This window comes from Salvia splendens, chromosome 8 (assembly GCF_004379255.2).
Source record: "Salvia splendens isolate huo1 chromosome 8, SspV2, whole genome shotgun sequence".
Lineage (NCBI taxonomy): Eukaryota > Viridiplantae > Streptophyta > Magnoliopsida > Lamiales > Lamiaceae > Salvia > Salvia splendens.
In genome coordinates, this window is record NC_056039.1 from 5,489,084 (window position 1) to 5,504,066 (window position 14,983).

Here is a 14,983-nt window from a genome sequence, read left to right on the forward strand (position 1 = left end):
GCAACAACCATTATTAATTTTTGCAACGACTAGAATATAAATTGGAATGACCTACTTACATTCTTTTAGTCTATGTATTCCTGTATTGAATTTGAGTTTTAAATTGCTTGAAGATAGTAACGAATATTGGAGAATTCGAAATCAGTGAATCACACAAGACATGAAGACAATGTTGTTTAATTGTTAAAAATTAAAATTGTTGTATTTTTAGGCCGCAACCAGCTAGATTCATCAACTGCACCATTAATTGTTGGAAAATTACATAATGTTAATCCAAATTTATACATGATTGTAAATATGATCGCAATTTTAACACCACCTTTTAAAAGTTTGCGATTAAAACATCCTCAACTGTTTTCAGCGATAACATAACTTTCATTTGTGATACAAACTTGGATTAAAAATTAGTAATGATGTGACTAGAAAATAATGAGAGAACTCTTTCTTTTCCTGAAGTTAGTTCTGAGTACTTGGAAAGAGGTATGACGGAGAAGACAATAGACGTGGTTGCAATCGTGAATCGCGTAACATAATAGTCTCGGATTGCATCTTCAGGCCGTAACCATGGTCTCTTTGCTCTCCAAGACCAACCGCGACGAGCTGCTGCAATTGATCATGTCTCACAAAGCTAAATTTGATGCCAGATTTCATAGATGGGTTTTGTTAGAATTGTTGTACTATAATTTATTGTAATTACGGAGTAGTATATTTCAGTGAAGTTTTGAAGAAGCTTTAGATAAGATGTAGTGTTTGAGGTTATTGGAATTTTATATCAGTGGGTTATCCCACATCGAATGCATCAAGGAGGAAGTGCATATTACATAGTATAAAAGCATGGGCCATTCAATGGTAAGCTCATACCTTTCTCGGCCTTTTGGCTAAGATCAAGTGTAGTATCTGTTCTTATCAGTTTAATATCTGATATGTGGACCATTGGTTCACACGATATTAAATTTATTTTTTGAGGGGGAAAGCTCGTCAGGGTAGCTTGCTATCTGGGCTTTCAAGCGTCGCCTATGCGTTGCACTACTGCACAGGCCTGGCGCACCCCACCAATTATAGTTTAAAGAATACTTTTAAATAATTTAATGGGCTTTATGTTTTACTATGTGTTATTTTTCTTCGTGTGTACAAGTGGATTCAGTTCCATTAAGAACAAATGGGCCCGCCCAATGAGTTATACTACTACTACTCTTATAATATATCACAAAATTATGATAAATGGTTAGCTAGCTCAATGATCAAGCTAGTATAAACCGAAGAGTTTGAATTGAATGTAAAGAGGTTGTTATTTTGACAGGGGAGATTCTACAATTGGATTGGAATATTATCCAAGTAACGTGTCTCTTAATTGTGGAGGCATGCGCACTAGAACAATCACCTGGGATCTTGAACCATTGTGTTTCGTCCCTTGCACGCTACCTGTTCGACCAAATGACCACTTCACTTGCACATGCTACACACCACAATTCTCCCACTGCTGTCAGTCAATATGATTGCCCATGTTTTTTTACTATCTTAGCGCCTTTATTCACGTTGCTAACACATTTTTTTAAATAAAAACATTGTCATTAAACACATCTTGTGCTGAAAAGGAAATAATAGAAAATATTAGCCGAGTATATACGAATATTGAGATAAGTCGATACCTTTTTCCTCTTTGGTTCTCTCATATTCTATTCAAGCCGGTTTCTTGTCTTGGATCCTGTCTTATAATAGAGTTAAAGTATGTGTCCCATACAGTGGCCGCATATTTAGGAACAGTAGGTTGGGCTTTCCATAATTGCTGTTTGTTTTCGCTAATCAAATAATGACTCTAATTTGACCGAGTAAATCTTGGTCTTTTATTTTTCAGTTTTTCTTTTTTCGCTCTGTTAAAAACTTGGGATTAATCCATCTGTGGCTGTGAGTTGTGATGGTTGGTGGCCTGCTTTTGGTGGGTTTTATTTTGGTTACATTTGGTGGGGTTTATTGTTTATTGATGGATGCTTAAATTAATGGATTGCTGAGCTGTGAGAATAATGATAATATCAGGGTCTCTGATGTTTCTGCGGTGAACTCAAAATTGACATCATGGGAGCCCTCTGGCTCTATTGTTTAGAGGGGGAGAATGAATTTGAATTGAATTGAGGCCTTTATTGAAGAAAAGGGAGGTGTTTTCTTCAAGAAAAGCCTTTTACCGACTGATGGCTCCTCCTGGGAAAACTTCTGGATTCCATCGTGAAGGAGATCACTGGTAACTCTCTCTCTCTCTCTCTCTCTCTCTCTCTCTCTCTCTCCCCCCCCCCCCCCCATGTGTTCATTCTTGATCACTGAGAGCTCCAAACCTCCCAGGCAGACTCTTTCTGTAATTACTCGAGCAATTTAAAGATATACTACTAATGTGTGAGATAACCTTGAAGTCTTGTTATTTACTACTCCACTATACTTCATCATATGCAGGTGACATTTTTTTTCTGGGGTATGTTATAATTACCAAATATTAACAAAATCAGAGTTTCGAAAGTACGGTTAGTTTCGAAAGTACGGTTAGCGATAATTATGCTCTAAACAAGCAAAAAGGAAACAGAAGTATGGTTGGATGAATGATAGAGGTAACAAGCTCGAGAACAAATTGCACTGTAATAGATATAATCGAGTTTGAACTAGCGGAATGCATAAGTCGAGTTCATTGCATTTGAATTAAGCATCATGCAGTCAGTGTTTCTGTGTCTCTAAGGAAGTATCATCTTTTGTGGTAATTGTTAACTTTGTTGAGATTTTAGGCAATAAAGCTAAGTGGACTAGTTACAACGGATTCATTGGCATTTTGGCAATGTTCTTGTGGTTAACCTATTATTTCTGAAAGCGGCGAAATCATAAATTGTCTAACTAAGAGATTGTAGGCATTACATCAGTTTCACCCTTTGTGAACTCTTACGGTTTTCAGTTTATTCTGGTTGAGCATAATCATGAACATTCTTCACTAGGAGCGTGTATATGCTATTACTCAGCTTATACTTTTCTTTCAGTCTATTGGATTGTGTATAATTATATGAAAATGCTGCCCTTTCTTGCTGCCATTTGGATGATATTATGATCCTAGTGGCAGAAAGGTATGCTGAATAATGATTCGTCTAGCATGTTGATGAATCCGCGAATTTCTGATGTTTGTAAATGCTGGTAGAAGATAAAGACTACGACACAAAGAATTTACGTGGTTCGATTTACGGAAGTAAATCTACGTCCACGGGAAGAAGGGAGGGCAAGATTGTATTGCTTGATCTGGGATTACAGCTTACAACACAGACTTGCTATCTGATCTTTTATCTCTAGAGTTAGTCCCAATCTGGTCTATCAGATCTAAGTTCTATTTATATATTGAACTGAGATCGTGGCTTGCATCACCACCCTAAGTCGTGGAGGTCATGGAGGTCATGAGATCCTGCATGGCCACTAACTAGGCAGTGGCTTACATCATCAGTAATTATGTCGTGGATGTCGTGGAGGTCATGAGAGCCTGCATGGGTCCACCACTAGATAGATCGTGTAGTGGAGGTCGTGGCTCCCAGTTCGGTATTGCCGAGCAGCTTTTGCCGATGCTGAGACCGAACTGCTGAACTATTGCCGAGCAGCTTTGTAGAGCTTGATGCCGACCTGAGAGCAGAGTTTGATTGGTTGGCTTTTACCGAGCTGTAGGCTGGGGCCGAACTCTTTAGTTGTGCCGAACTGAACTTCTTTAGTCATGCCGGACTGATACTCTTTCTTGGGCTTTAGGCTGATGGGCTTTACTGCTGTTGGGCTTGTTTAGTACGTACTCCATCACTACCCCCCCCGGAAAGCGAAGTGAATTACTTCGGCATTCTGGATAAAGGTACGGGGTAAGTTGATGTTTGTCCTCGGTCTTATGAAGTGAACTCTTCTTTGACCGGACTCGTCTTTGGTCTGATGAAATAAACATCTTTGACCGGACTCGTCTTGTGTCCTAATTTGGCGAGTTTTATCGCTCGGATCGGACTTTCCGTTGTCCTAATTTGGGGATCGGACTTTCCCTTGTCCTAATTCGGCGAGTTTTATCGCGTGGATCGGACTTTCCCTTGTCCTAATTCAGGCAAGTTTTATCGCGTGAATCGGACTTTTGTTGCAGCTCGTTTCAGACGAAGTGCTTGATTCTTAAGCTGAATTGTGGTCTTGTATCCTCTTTAGAAGCTTGGACTTCACAATCGTTGGCTTATTGCAGTTCGTTTCAGACGAACTGCTTGTTTAAGCTGAATTGTGGTCTTGTATCCTCTTTAGAAGCTTTGACTTCACAATCGTTGGCTTGTATATGTTCTAAGAAGGGGATCAGCCTTCGAAGAACAAGATACCTCAGTAACATTTGTAAGAGACGACACGCACATAGACAGACAAAACGCACAGATAAAACACACAGAGACAAACAAAGACCAAGCAAACCAAAGAAAGCACATTGACCGAACAGGACTCAAGACTGACTGACTGACCGGACTGTCTCTTACAAATGGAACTTCTTGAGGTTGGAAATGTGCCATGTTCGGGGTACCTGTTCTCCTGACATGTGAGCCAATTTGTAAGACCCTTTGCCGAGGACGTCTGACACCCGATACGGACCTTCCCATGTGGGTTCGAGTTTGCCTAGCTTTTCTGCTCGGCTTACTTCGTTGTTTCTCAAGACGAGATCTCCCACTTGAAATTGCAGCTTTTTCACCCTTTGGTTATAATACCGGGCTACTTGCTCCTTGTACTTGGCTGCTTTTATGCATGCCAATTCTCTTCTTTCTTCGGCAAGATCTAGCTCGGCTCTCAGTCCGTCGTCATTCATTTCTGCTGAGAAATTTAGAGTTCGGGGACTGGGTATGCCGATCTCCACCGGAATCACGGCTTCAGTGCCGTACACAAGACTGTACGGAGTTTCACCGTTGGAGGTTGTGGGTGTAGTTCGGTAGGACCATAGGACTTGAGGGAGATTTTCTACCCATTGTCCTTTGGCTTGTTCTAACCGAGCTTTTAACCCTTTCACCAGGATACGATTTGTTACCTCCGTTTGTCCGTTTGCTTGTGGATGAGAGATCGAAGTGAACCGCTGTTGAATATTCAGCTCTTGGCACCAATTTTTGAACGTCTTGTCGGTGAACTGAGTCCCGTTATCCGAGATGAGGATGTGGGGTATGCCAAATCGGCACACTATGTTCTTCCAGACGAAATCCAATGCCTTCGAGCTCGTTATCGTAGCTAATGGTTCAGCTTCCACCCACTTCGTAAAGTAGTCCACGGCAACGATTAGGAATTTTATTTGCCGAGGAGCTTGTGGTAGTGGTCCTACTATGTCTATACCCCATTGCATAAAAGGCCAAGGGCTTTGCATAGTGGATAGATCGGTCTGCGGCATCCTTGGGATATTTGCATGGATTTGGCACTTCGGGCATGTCTTGACGAGCTGCACTGCCTCTTGTACCATGGTTGGCCAATAATATCCCCATCTCAGAACTTTTTTAGCTAAAGCTCTGGCTCCGATGTGGCTACCGCACGATCCTTCATGAACTTCTCTGAGGATGTAGTCCGTCTCTTCTGGTCCTACGCACCGCAATAACGGCTGGAGGTAAGACTTTCTAAAGAGGACTCCTTCATGAAGTTCGTACCGAAGTGCTCGGCACGTGATCTTCCGAGCTTCTCTCTTATCCTCGGGTAATTGTCCTTGATCCAGATACTGCAAGATCGGCGTCATCCAGTTCGGCGAGCTGGATACTGAATGTATCTCGGCTTCATCAATGCTTCGATGCATTAATTCTTCCGCCTTTGAGCTCGGATCTGAGGCCAACTTACTTAAGGTATCTGCTCGGCTATTTTCCGCTCTGGGAATGCGGATTATCCGAAAATAGGAGAAACTTCGGCTGATGCTTTGCGCTTTGTCCAAATACTTCTTCATTCTCTCGTCACGAGCTTCACTTGTACCCAACATGTGATTTACTATGACTTGTGAATCACAATGGACTTTGAGAGATTTGACGAGCAGACTTTGCGCTAACTGGAGTCCGGCAAGGAGGGCTTCGTATTCGGCTTCGTTATTAGTGGTTGGGAATGAGAACCGAAGTGAATAGGTTACCTCGTGTCCATCGGGAGCGATAAGCAGAATACCAGCTCCACTTCCCGTTTTATTCGAAGCTCCATCTACGAATCCGCTCCAGCAGTCCGGCGGCTCTACTTCGGATTCCAAGGGCTGTGCTAGTTCGGCATTGGCAGAATTCTTCTGTTCGGCAATAACAGGAATTGCTTGATCGAACTTGGCCTCTGCAAGAAAATCTGCCAAGGCTTGTCCCTTGATGGCTTTCCGAGGTAGGTACTCGATTGAGTGTTCTCCCAGCTCTATGGCCCATTTGGCGATTCTGCCTGATGCTTCTGGCTTGGTCAAAACTTGCCGAAGAGGCAGATCGGTTAAGACGCATACCTTGTGAGCATAGAAGTATGGCCGCAGTCTCCTTGCTGCATTTACTAACGCCAGAGCAATTTTTTCCAGAGGTTGATACCTTGTTTCTGGACCTCTTAATGCTCGGCTTGTAAAGTAGATGGGAAACTGCTTTAGGCCTTCTTCTCGTACAAGCACCGCGCTAATGGTTTGATCGGATGCCGCTAAGTATAAGAAAATCACTTCGGCATCTGTTGGAGCAGAGAGAATTGGAAGCTCGGCTAAATAACTTTTGAGCTCGTCAAAAGCCTTTTTCTGCTCGGCTCCCCACTCAAACTTTGGTGCCTTTTTTAACACTTTGAAGAACGGCAGTTGCTTTTCGGCTGCTTGGGAAAGGAATCTATTCAATGCGGCTAGACATCCAGTTAGTCTTTGCACATCGTGTATGGACTTCGGCATCGCCATGTTCTGAATAACCTGAACTTTTGAGGGATTTGTCTTGAGTCCGTCCTTTGAAACCCAACAACCCAGAAATTTTCCCGAATCTACCAAAAAGGTACATTTTTGGGGGTTGAGTTTGAGGTTGGCTTTTCGGAGCACGTCGAGAGTGGATTTGAGGTTGTATTCGTACTCCGAAGTGCTTTTGCTTTTGACAACTATGTCGTCGACATACACTTCAACCTGTTTTCCGATTAGGTGCCGAAAAAGCTTGTCTACCATCCTTTGATAAGTGGCTCCGGCATTCTTTAAACCGAATGGCATCTTTTTATAAGCGAAAATGCCGAAATCGGTAATGAAAGCTGTTTTCGGAGCGTCACTCTCATCCATCAACACTTGGTGATATCCTTTGTATAAATCAAGAAAACAGAAAATTTCGAAGCCGATCAAAGCTTCTACTTTTTTATCTATATTCGGAAGGGGATAGCAATCTTTAGGACAGTGCTTGTTTAGATCGGTAAAATCTATGCACATCCGCCATCCTCCTCCTTTTTTCTTGATCATCACAGGATTGGCCACCCAAGAAGGATATTTCACCTCGAATAGTACATCCGCTTTTAGTAATTGGCGGACTTCGTCATGGATGACTTGGCTTCTTTCTGCCGCAAAGAGTCTTTGCTTCTGTTTTACTGGCCGGATTGAAGGATCAATATTTAACCGATGAGTGATTACCTCGGGGGGCACTCCGGTCATGTCCAACGAAGACCATGCAAAGACATCTTTGTACTCCTTGAGGAGCTGAATGGTCTTTTCCCGGAGTAGAGGCGTTCCTGTGAAGCCGATCTTGACCGTTCTGGATGGATCATCTTCGTATAACTGAACGGTCATTGAGTTCGGCTCTGAAGTGACTTCGGTCATCTCGCTTGCCTCTGACTCCGGTTGCTGTGATTGCTATGCTTGATGGTGCCGAACTGATTGCTCGGCACTTTTAAGCGCAATCTGCAGACATTCTTTTGCTCTCTTTTGATCACCTCGGATGACCGCTATCCCACCTTTAGTGGGGATCTTGATGGTGAGGTGATAAGTAGAGCAAACGGCCCGAACTGTGTTGAGCCAGTCTCTCCCCAGGATGATGTTGTACGGGGACCGAGCTTTCACCACAAAGAACTCGATCATCGTATTGGAGCTTGTAGGCGCTCTTCCCACCGTGATCGGAAGGCTGATAATACCTTCAGGGCGGGTGTCCTCCTGGGCGAAACTTTTCAGAGGAAGTGGAGCCGGACTGAGCCGAGCTGGATCCACTTCCATTTTATCGAAACATTCTTTAAAAAGAACGCTGACTGACGCTCCTGTATCCACAAATACTCTGTGGATCAGTTTGTTTGCCACTCCGGCTTGAATGACAATAGCGTCTTGGTGAGGAGAGATGGCTGGGACGGGATCGGCATCTGAAAATGTAATCACTTCGTCTTTCTTCAGTCTTTTATGTGTCGGCTCCTCTTGATTGGAACCTCTGCGTTCTGCTTTTAGGGACGACTTAGTCTTCCCGGCAGGGAGAGCATCAATAGTCTGGATTACTCCATCATATTGCGGCTCGTCGTCGTCTTCGGGATCTTCATGCCTTTTCGGATCCTGAGGATTGCAGTTCGCACCTCTCTGCTTTTTGTTCTTTTTCGGCTGCTTGCTTTGGTATTTTTTTAACGTTCCTGTTTTCACAAGAACATCAATACCTGCAGCCAAATTTCGGCACTCCTCGGTATCGTGACCGTGGGCTTGATGGAAGGAGCAATATTGATCCTGAGGTCGCCGCGCGGCTGATTTCGTCATCCGCTTTGGTTTTTCGAACATATCGGAATGTAGTTCGAAAATTTCCGTTCTTGACTTGTTTAATGGTACGAACTGAGCGGGCGGCTTCTCAGGATTGAGACGTGGCCCCAATCTGCCTTGTACCGGTGCCCTTTGAATTCTTTCAAAAGGAGTTCGGCGAGGAAGCACCTGGCCGCTTTGATCGGGCTTCTTTTTCTCTTCTCGGGATGAGCTGTCTAAAGACCGTTTTCGACGGTCTGCCTCATCCGCACGGGAAAACTGGTCCGCAATGTCCCACATTTCTTGAGCTGTTTGCGGACCGCACTCCACGAGCTTTCTGTAGAGAGCTCCGGGCAGGATTCCATTTTGGAATGCCGAAATGACAAGTAGATCATTGAGATTATCTACTTGTAGGCATTCCTTATGGAATCTCGTCAGGAAGTCGCTGATCTTTTCGTCGCGACCTTGACGTATAGAAAGCAGCTGAGCCGAAGTAATTCGGGCTTCCGCTTTCTGAAAGAACCTCCTATGGAAAGCATCCATTAGATCTCGGTAGGATCTAATGCTGCCTTGAGGAAGGCTGTCGAACCACCTTCTGGCGTTCCCGATGAGCAGCTCGGGGAACAGCTTGCACATATGGACCTCATTGAGACCCTGGTTCGCCATATTATATTGATAGCATCCCAAGAAGTCATGAGGATCCACTAGCCCGTCATAAGTCATTGACGGTGTCCGGTAGTTCCGCGGCAAAGGAGTTCGGGTGATATCGTCCGAGAACGGAGTCTTCAATGCTCCGTACATGGCGAACCCGACATCTCTTCGGTACGGAGGAGATGGAGTTCTCCTGTGGTTCCGGTACCGAGGAGGAACAGGAACATGTCGGGGTTGAGGATTCTTTCTCCTGGAAGACACGTCACTACTGCGGTAGTGACTTTCATGTCTGGATGAGGAGGGAGAATCCGCCGTTGTCTTCTCCGGCTGTTGGCTCTTCTGCAGGAAGGTTAAGAACTCCTCCTGCTTCTCGGCCAAGAACAGCTTGACAGCTTCATTTAAATCGGGCTGCTGGGAAGACTCGGTGCGATCTCTCCTGGAGTGGCTTGTTCCTTCTTCGTGAGAACTGGAGACAGATTTCTCACGAGGCTGCTTTCCAGGCCTATGGGCTGCTGGATTAGCTTCCTCATGGTTATCACGGACGGAGGCACGGGTGTTATGTGATCTGGTATGCATTTTTTTTTTTGGGGTGGAAAAAGGGTCAAAAATTCGCTTTATCACAAATTTGGTTCTCTGTTTCCCACAGACGGCGCCAGTGATGAATCCGCGAATTTCTGATGTTTGTAAATGCTGGTAGAAGATAAAGACTACGACACAAAGAATTTACGTGGTTCGATTTACTGAAGTAAATCTACGTCCACGGGAAGAAGGGAGGGCAAGATTGTATTGCTTGATCTGGGATTACAGCTTACAACACAGACTTGCTATCTGATCTTTTATCTCTAGAGTTAGTCTCAATCTGGTCTATCAGATCTAAGTTCTATTTATATATTGAACTGAGATCGTGGCTTGCATCACCACCCTAAGTCGTGGAGGTCATGGAGGTCATGAGATCCTGCATGGCCACTAACTAGGCAGTGGCTTACATCATCAGTAATTATGTCGTGGATGTCGTGGAGGTCATGAGAGCCTGCATGGGTCCACCACTAGATAGATCGTGTAGTGGAGGTCGTGGCTCCCAGTTCGGTATTGCCGAGCAGCTTTTGCCGATGCTGAGACCGAACTGCTGAACTATTGCCGAGCAGCTTTGTAGAGCTTGATGCCTACCTGAGAGCAGAGTTTGATTGGTTGGCTTTTACCGAGCTGTAGGCTGGGGCCGAACTCTTTGGTTGTGCCGAACTGAACTTCTTTAGTCATGCCGGACTGATACTCTTTCTTGGGCTTTAGGCTGATGGGCTTTACTGCTGTTGGGCTTGTTTAGTACGTACTCCATCACATGTGATATGGAGGGGGTAGGCTAGTCGATAGGCAATTTGAGTGAGTTTTATGGCGAAAATGTACATTGTGTAGTATTGAATGAGGTAATCGTCAAATCAGATCTTCCTCTCTATACCATTATATCATACTTCAGTTTCTTTCATAAATTGACTACTTTATCCTGTGTATCATAACTTTTGTGAAACGCTGAAGGCTGTGGCAAGCATAACAAAATATATTGTTCTTAGCCTGCCATTTTCATCTGTATCAAAAATGTCTTGTATTAGCTTGTATCATTTTTATTCACTAAGAACATGCGATTGATATGAAATGTTTTCACAAAGAATTTTTTTTGTCAGGTACTACAGTTCAAGTTTGCAAAGTGATATAACAGTAGTGGTGGATGAAGTAAAGTTCCATCTTCACAAGGTATCTTTATTTATTTATTTTGGAGAGCCATTGACAAGTATCTAGCTTATAGGTTGGCATTAGATGAGCAATAAAAACTAGTTTTTCTTTTCCAATCTGTTTATATACTAGTTTCTTGTACTAAGAATATCAGGAAACATGTGTGTATATCTCTCGAGTCATATTTTGTGGATTGATTTACTTAACCATTATCATTTGCGTAGCATCTTTTGGCAGCCTAGACTTCGATTCACAATTCTCTTCTGTGCCAATTATATCTGGACTCTAATAGAAGTGTATACGCTCCAGTTCCCTCTTATTTCAAGATGTGGGAAGATAGCAACCATCTTTGAAGATTGTGAAAGTTCTACTGACAAGACATCAACAGTACCTCTCGAAGAGTTTCCAGGTGGTGCCGAAACGTTTTCCATTGTAGTCAAATTCTGCTATAGTGGAAGGGTAGATTTCACACCCAAGAACATAGTAATTTTGTACTGTGCTGCAGATTATCTTTCGATGACCGATGATTATGGTGAAGACAATTTACTGTCCAAATCAGAAAGTTATTTCCATAAGCATATCCTAAAAGACTGGAAGGATTGCATTTTGGCGCTCCAAAGCTGTGAACTAGTTATTCTGAGAGCAGACAAACTTCAAATTATAAGTAGATGTATCAATGCATTGTCTGTAATGATCTGTACGGACCCCTCACTATTCGGATGGCCTATGATGATGTATGGTAGCCTACAGAGTCCTGGAGGGAGCATTCTGTGGAATGGGATAAATACCGGTGCAAAGATCCAGAGTAATGAATCCAACTGGTGGTTTGAGGACGTATCGTATCTCTGTGTCGAGTTGTTTGAGAGGCTGATTCAGACAATGGAAGCCAAAGGAATAAGTCCAGAGAATTTAGCACGCTCCATAATGTACTATTGTAAAAAGTATCTTCCAGGATTGGGACGATGGCAAGGAGGACAGAGTGGTCTTTCGAGGACAGTTGCTAGTTTCAGCATGACGCCTGCTAATGTCAATCAAGATGCTCTTTTGCGAAGTGTTATCAAATTACTGCCAGAGAAGAAGGGAAAATCTTTTTGCCGTTTTCTGCTGGGGCTTTTACGTGTTGCGTTGATCTTGGGGGTTAACAATACATGCCAGGATTCTCTGGAAAGGAGAATAGGCATACAGCTGGATTTGGCAACCCTAGATGGTCTACTTATACCTAATTATTCCGATTCTGATACTTTATACAACACAGATTGTGTTGAAAGGATGATTCGTCATTTTGTATCTTCTGAGCCGAGTATAGCTTCTATATCTCCATTATCAGCCGACCTTGACACATCTCCATCATCAGGGCGTTTCAAGAGAGTTGCTAAATTGGTGGATAATTATGTAGCGGAGGTTGCTTCTGATGTAAACTTGAAACCTGGAAAATTACGTGCACTGGCAGAAGCATTGCCAGAATCTTCGAGATCTTTGCATGATGGGCTATACCGAGCACTGGATATATACATTAAGGTTTGAATGACCTCCTTGGCATAGTTATATGTTTCTTTGTGTTCATTTAGGTTAGAAATCTCGTCTGTTCTTGTTTCTGCAGTAAGGAATTATGCCCCTTTCCAGTAAGTTCTCTTTTCTTGAAAAAATGTTCGTGAAATTCTGCAGGCACATCCCTGGCTTTCAGATAAAGAGCGGGAGCAGCTCTGCAACATTATTGATTTTCAGAAACTCTCGATCGATGCTTGCGCACACGCATCTCAAAACGAGAGGCTTCCACTCAGAATCGTACTTCAAGTCTTGTTCTTCGAGCAGATGCAGCTGCGGACGGCCTTAGCTGGCTGCCTAAATGTTCTCGATGCTGAAAGTGCCCCCACAGCTTCTCTGGCCATTCCTAACGAAGCTGCTGGGCAAAGGGCCCATCGAGATGGATGGGTAACAGTCGTTCGTGAGAACCAGGTGCTGAAAGTAGATATGGAGCGGATGAGGTCTAGAGTTGGTGAACTGGAAGAAGAGTTCAGTAAAATTAAGGAAGAGATGAAAAAGGCAACCAAGTCAAACAGTTACCTTAGCTCTCCACGCCTTGTTCCTAGAGGGAATGGAGGCAAACTACTTCCTCAGGCTTTAGATGCCCAACAAGATGTCATTGAGAGTGGGACACCAACTCCAAGAGCATCAGTCGAGCAGGCACGACCGTCCATCAAGAACCCTAGACACAGAAAGAGTTTCTCCCAGTTTTGAGTATTTAGAAGTCCGTATCTCTTGATTCGACTGCTGTTCTTGCCCCGAGCGCGCAACCTTGGGAGTAGGGGCTTGTCAATCTCAAGGTGGTAAGCTTGGGTTCTTTCTCTTGCAGTGCGTCAAGCCAACATAGATAAGGCGGTGTTTGTCCATATCTTGGAGAAGGTACAAAAGCTTCTAAACATAGCAAGGCATAGCTTTAGATGGTGAACTGGGCTGGGGAAAAATTTCTAGCAGATGAGTTTTGCCTCAGTTTTTTATGCAATAATACAGTCGATGATATCGAGTATAAAACTACCTACTAGAGTTTTTTCTCCGGTTTGGTTTTCACAGCATTCACAAGAATGTATAGTTTGAATCTTATGTATGTGATATTGATACGCTTACAGGTTGAATCTTGAATGTACAGTTTGAAAGCATAGATTTTTCAAGAATCTTGGTTCGTTTTTTTGCTTCTGGTATTATTGGTAGAACCTTAATTTTGTTGAATATAATTAGGCTTTGTTTGGTACTCAGAACTGGGGGTATGGAATTGGAATTGGGGTCTTCAATTCCAAATCCAGTGTTTGGTATGGTATCATAAAAATTCTTGGATTTGGCACAATTTGAATTTCATATCAAAAGTAGTGGAATTCCAAATATTTATTAAATTACACACACCGCACACATTTCACACACTACGTACATTTCACACACACTACACAAATTTCATGCATTTCACACACTACACACTAAACAAATTTCACACACTATATACACTTCGCACACTACACAAATTTCACGAATTTCACCCACTACACGCACTACACAAATTTCACGCATTTCACACACTACACACATTTCACACACACTACACGCACTTCACACACACTACACACATTTCAAGTACCAGATTTTTGGAAAAAAAATTTCAGTTTTTAGATTTTTTTTCGATCCGAATTGAACCTCATCGAAAAGTTTAATTTTCAAAATGTTTAAACTGAACCAAATTTGAAATTTCAGTTTGTGAATAGTGTGTGCAATATGTGTATTGTGTCAAATTTGTGTAGTGTGTGTAGTTTGTGTGTAGTGTGTGTAGTTTGTGTGTTTTGTGTATAGTGTACGTAGTGTTTATTTTGTGTATGTCATATGTAGTGTGTGCAATGTGTGGAGTGTATTTTTTTATAGTGTGTGCACAATGTGTATTTTGTGTATAGCGTGTGTATATTGTGTGCAGTGTGTGTAATTTGTGTATAATGTGTGTAGTGTGTGCAGTGTGTGTGTATACTGTGTGTGTATAGTGCATATAGTGTGTATGGTGTGTGCAGTGTGTGTATTGTGCGTATATTGTGTTTGTAATGTATGTATCGTGCTCGTTTGGTGTATAGCGTGGGTAGAGTGTGAAGTGAGTGTCCTATGTGTCTGTGTATAGTAGGGCTGACAATTTTCGACACGACACGATAATCTGACACGAATCCGCACGAAATTATTGGGTTGAGGTCAAGTCTTATTGGATCCGTGTCCTTATCGGGTTGACCCATTAAGAACCTGATAATTTCGGGTTGGGTTCGGGTCGGATGCGGGTCGGATACGGGTAACCCATTAAGAAATAATATTATTATTTTTATTATTATTTTAAAAAATATATATTACTTTAATTTTTTAATTTCTTATAAATTAGGTTTAAATAGTATAAAATGAATTTTAATTGTGTAAATTAGGTTAAAAATTAAGGTTTAATCGTGT

At 42.7% G+C, this 14,983-nt stretch overlaps 1 protein-coding gene and 1 non-coding gene across 6 annotated transcripts; both read left to right on the plus strand.

Moving 5' to 3' along the window:
- The first annotated feature begins 857 nt into the window (after positions 1-857).
- LOC121746292 lies at positions 858-1,053 on the plus strand. Its single transcript, XR_006038992.1, has one exon. It is a non-coding gene; the product is annotated as a U2 spliceosomal RNA (small nuclear RNA).
- Positions 860-13,706, plus strand: LOC121744801 (BTB/POZ domain-containing protein At3g44820-like). Of its 5 annotated transcripts, none has more exons than XM_042138452.1 (6): positions 861-2,236; positions 2,443-2,594; positions 10,972-11,041; positions 11,245-11,429; positions 11,526-12,538; positions 12,686-13,706. In XM_042138452.1, the coding sequence occupies exons 5-6, from the start codon at positions 11,537-11,539 to the stop codon at positions 13,256-13,258; spliced, it is 1,575 nt and encodes a 524-aa protein (XP_041994386.1). In that variant the 5' UTR covers positions 861-2,236; positions 2,443-2,594; positions 10,972-11,041; positions 11,245-11,429; positions 11,526-11,536; the 3' UTR covers positions 13,259-13,706. The 5 variants fall into 5 exon arrangements, with proteins under 5 accessions (XP_041994385.1, XP_041994386.1, XP_041994388.1 ...); XM_042138454.1 differs by having other exon boundaries at positions 11,330-11,429; XM_042138451.1 differs by lacking the exon at positions 2,443-2,594 and having other exon boundaries at positions 860-2,236; positions 11,330-11,429.
- The last annotated feature ends 1,277 nt before the right edge of the window (positions 13,707-14,983 follow it).

Bases quoted from the DNA above. Each gene is read 5' to 3' on its own strand.
- LOC121744801 (XM_042138450.1), top strand. From the start codon at position 2,187: ATGGCTCCTCCTGGGAAAACTTCTGGATTCCATCGTGAAGGAGATCAC. The intron at 11,042-11,329 runs GTATCTTTATTT...TATACGCTCCAG, and splicing joins TAAAGTTCCATCTTCACAAG to TTCCCTCTTATTTCAAGATG. The intron at 12,539-12,685 runs GTTTGAATGACC...GAAATTCTGCAG, and splicing joins CACTGGATATATACATTAAG to GCACATCCCTGGCTTTCAGA.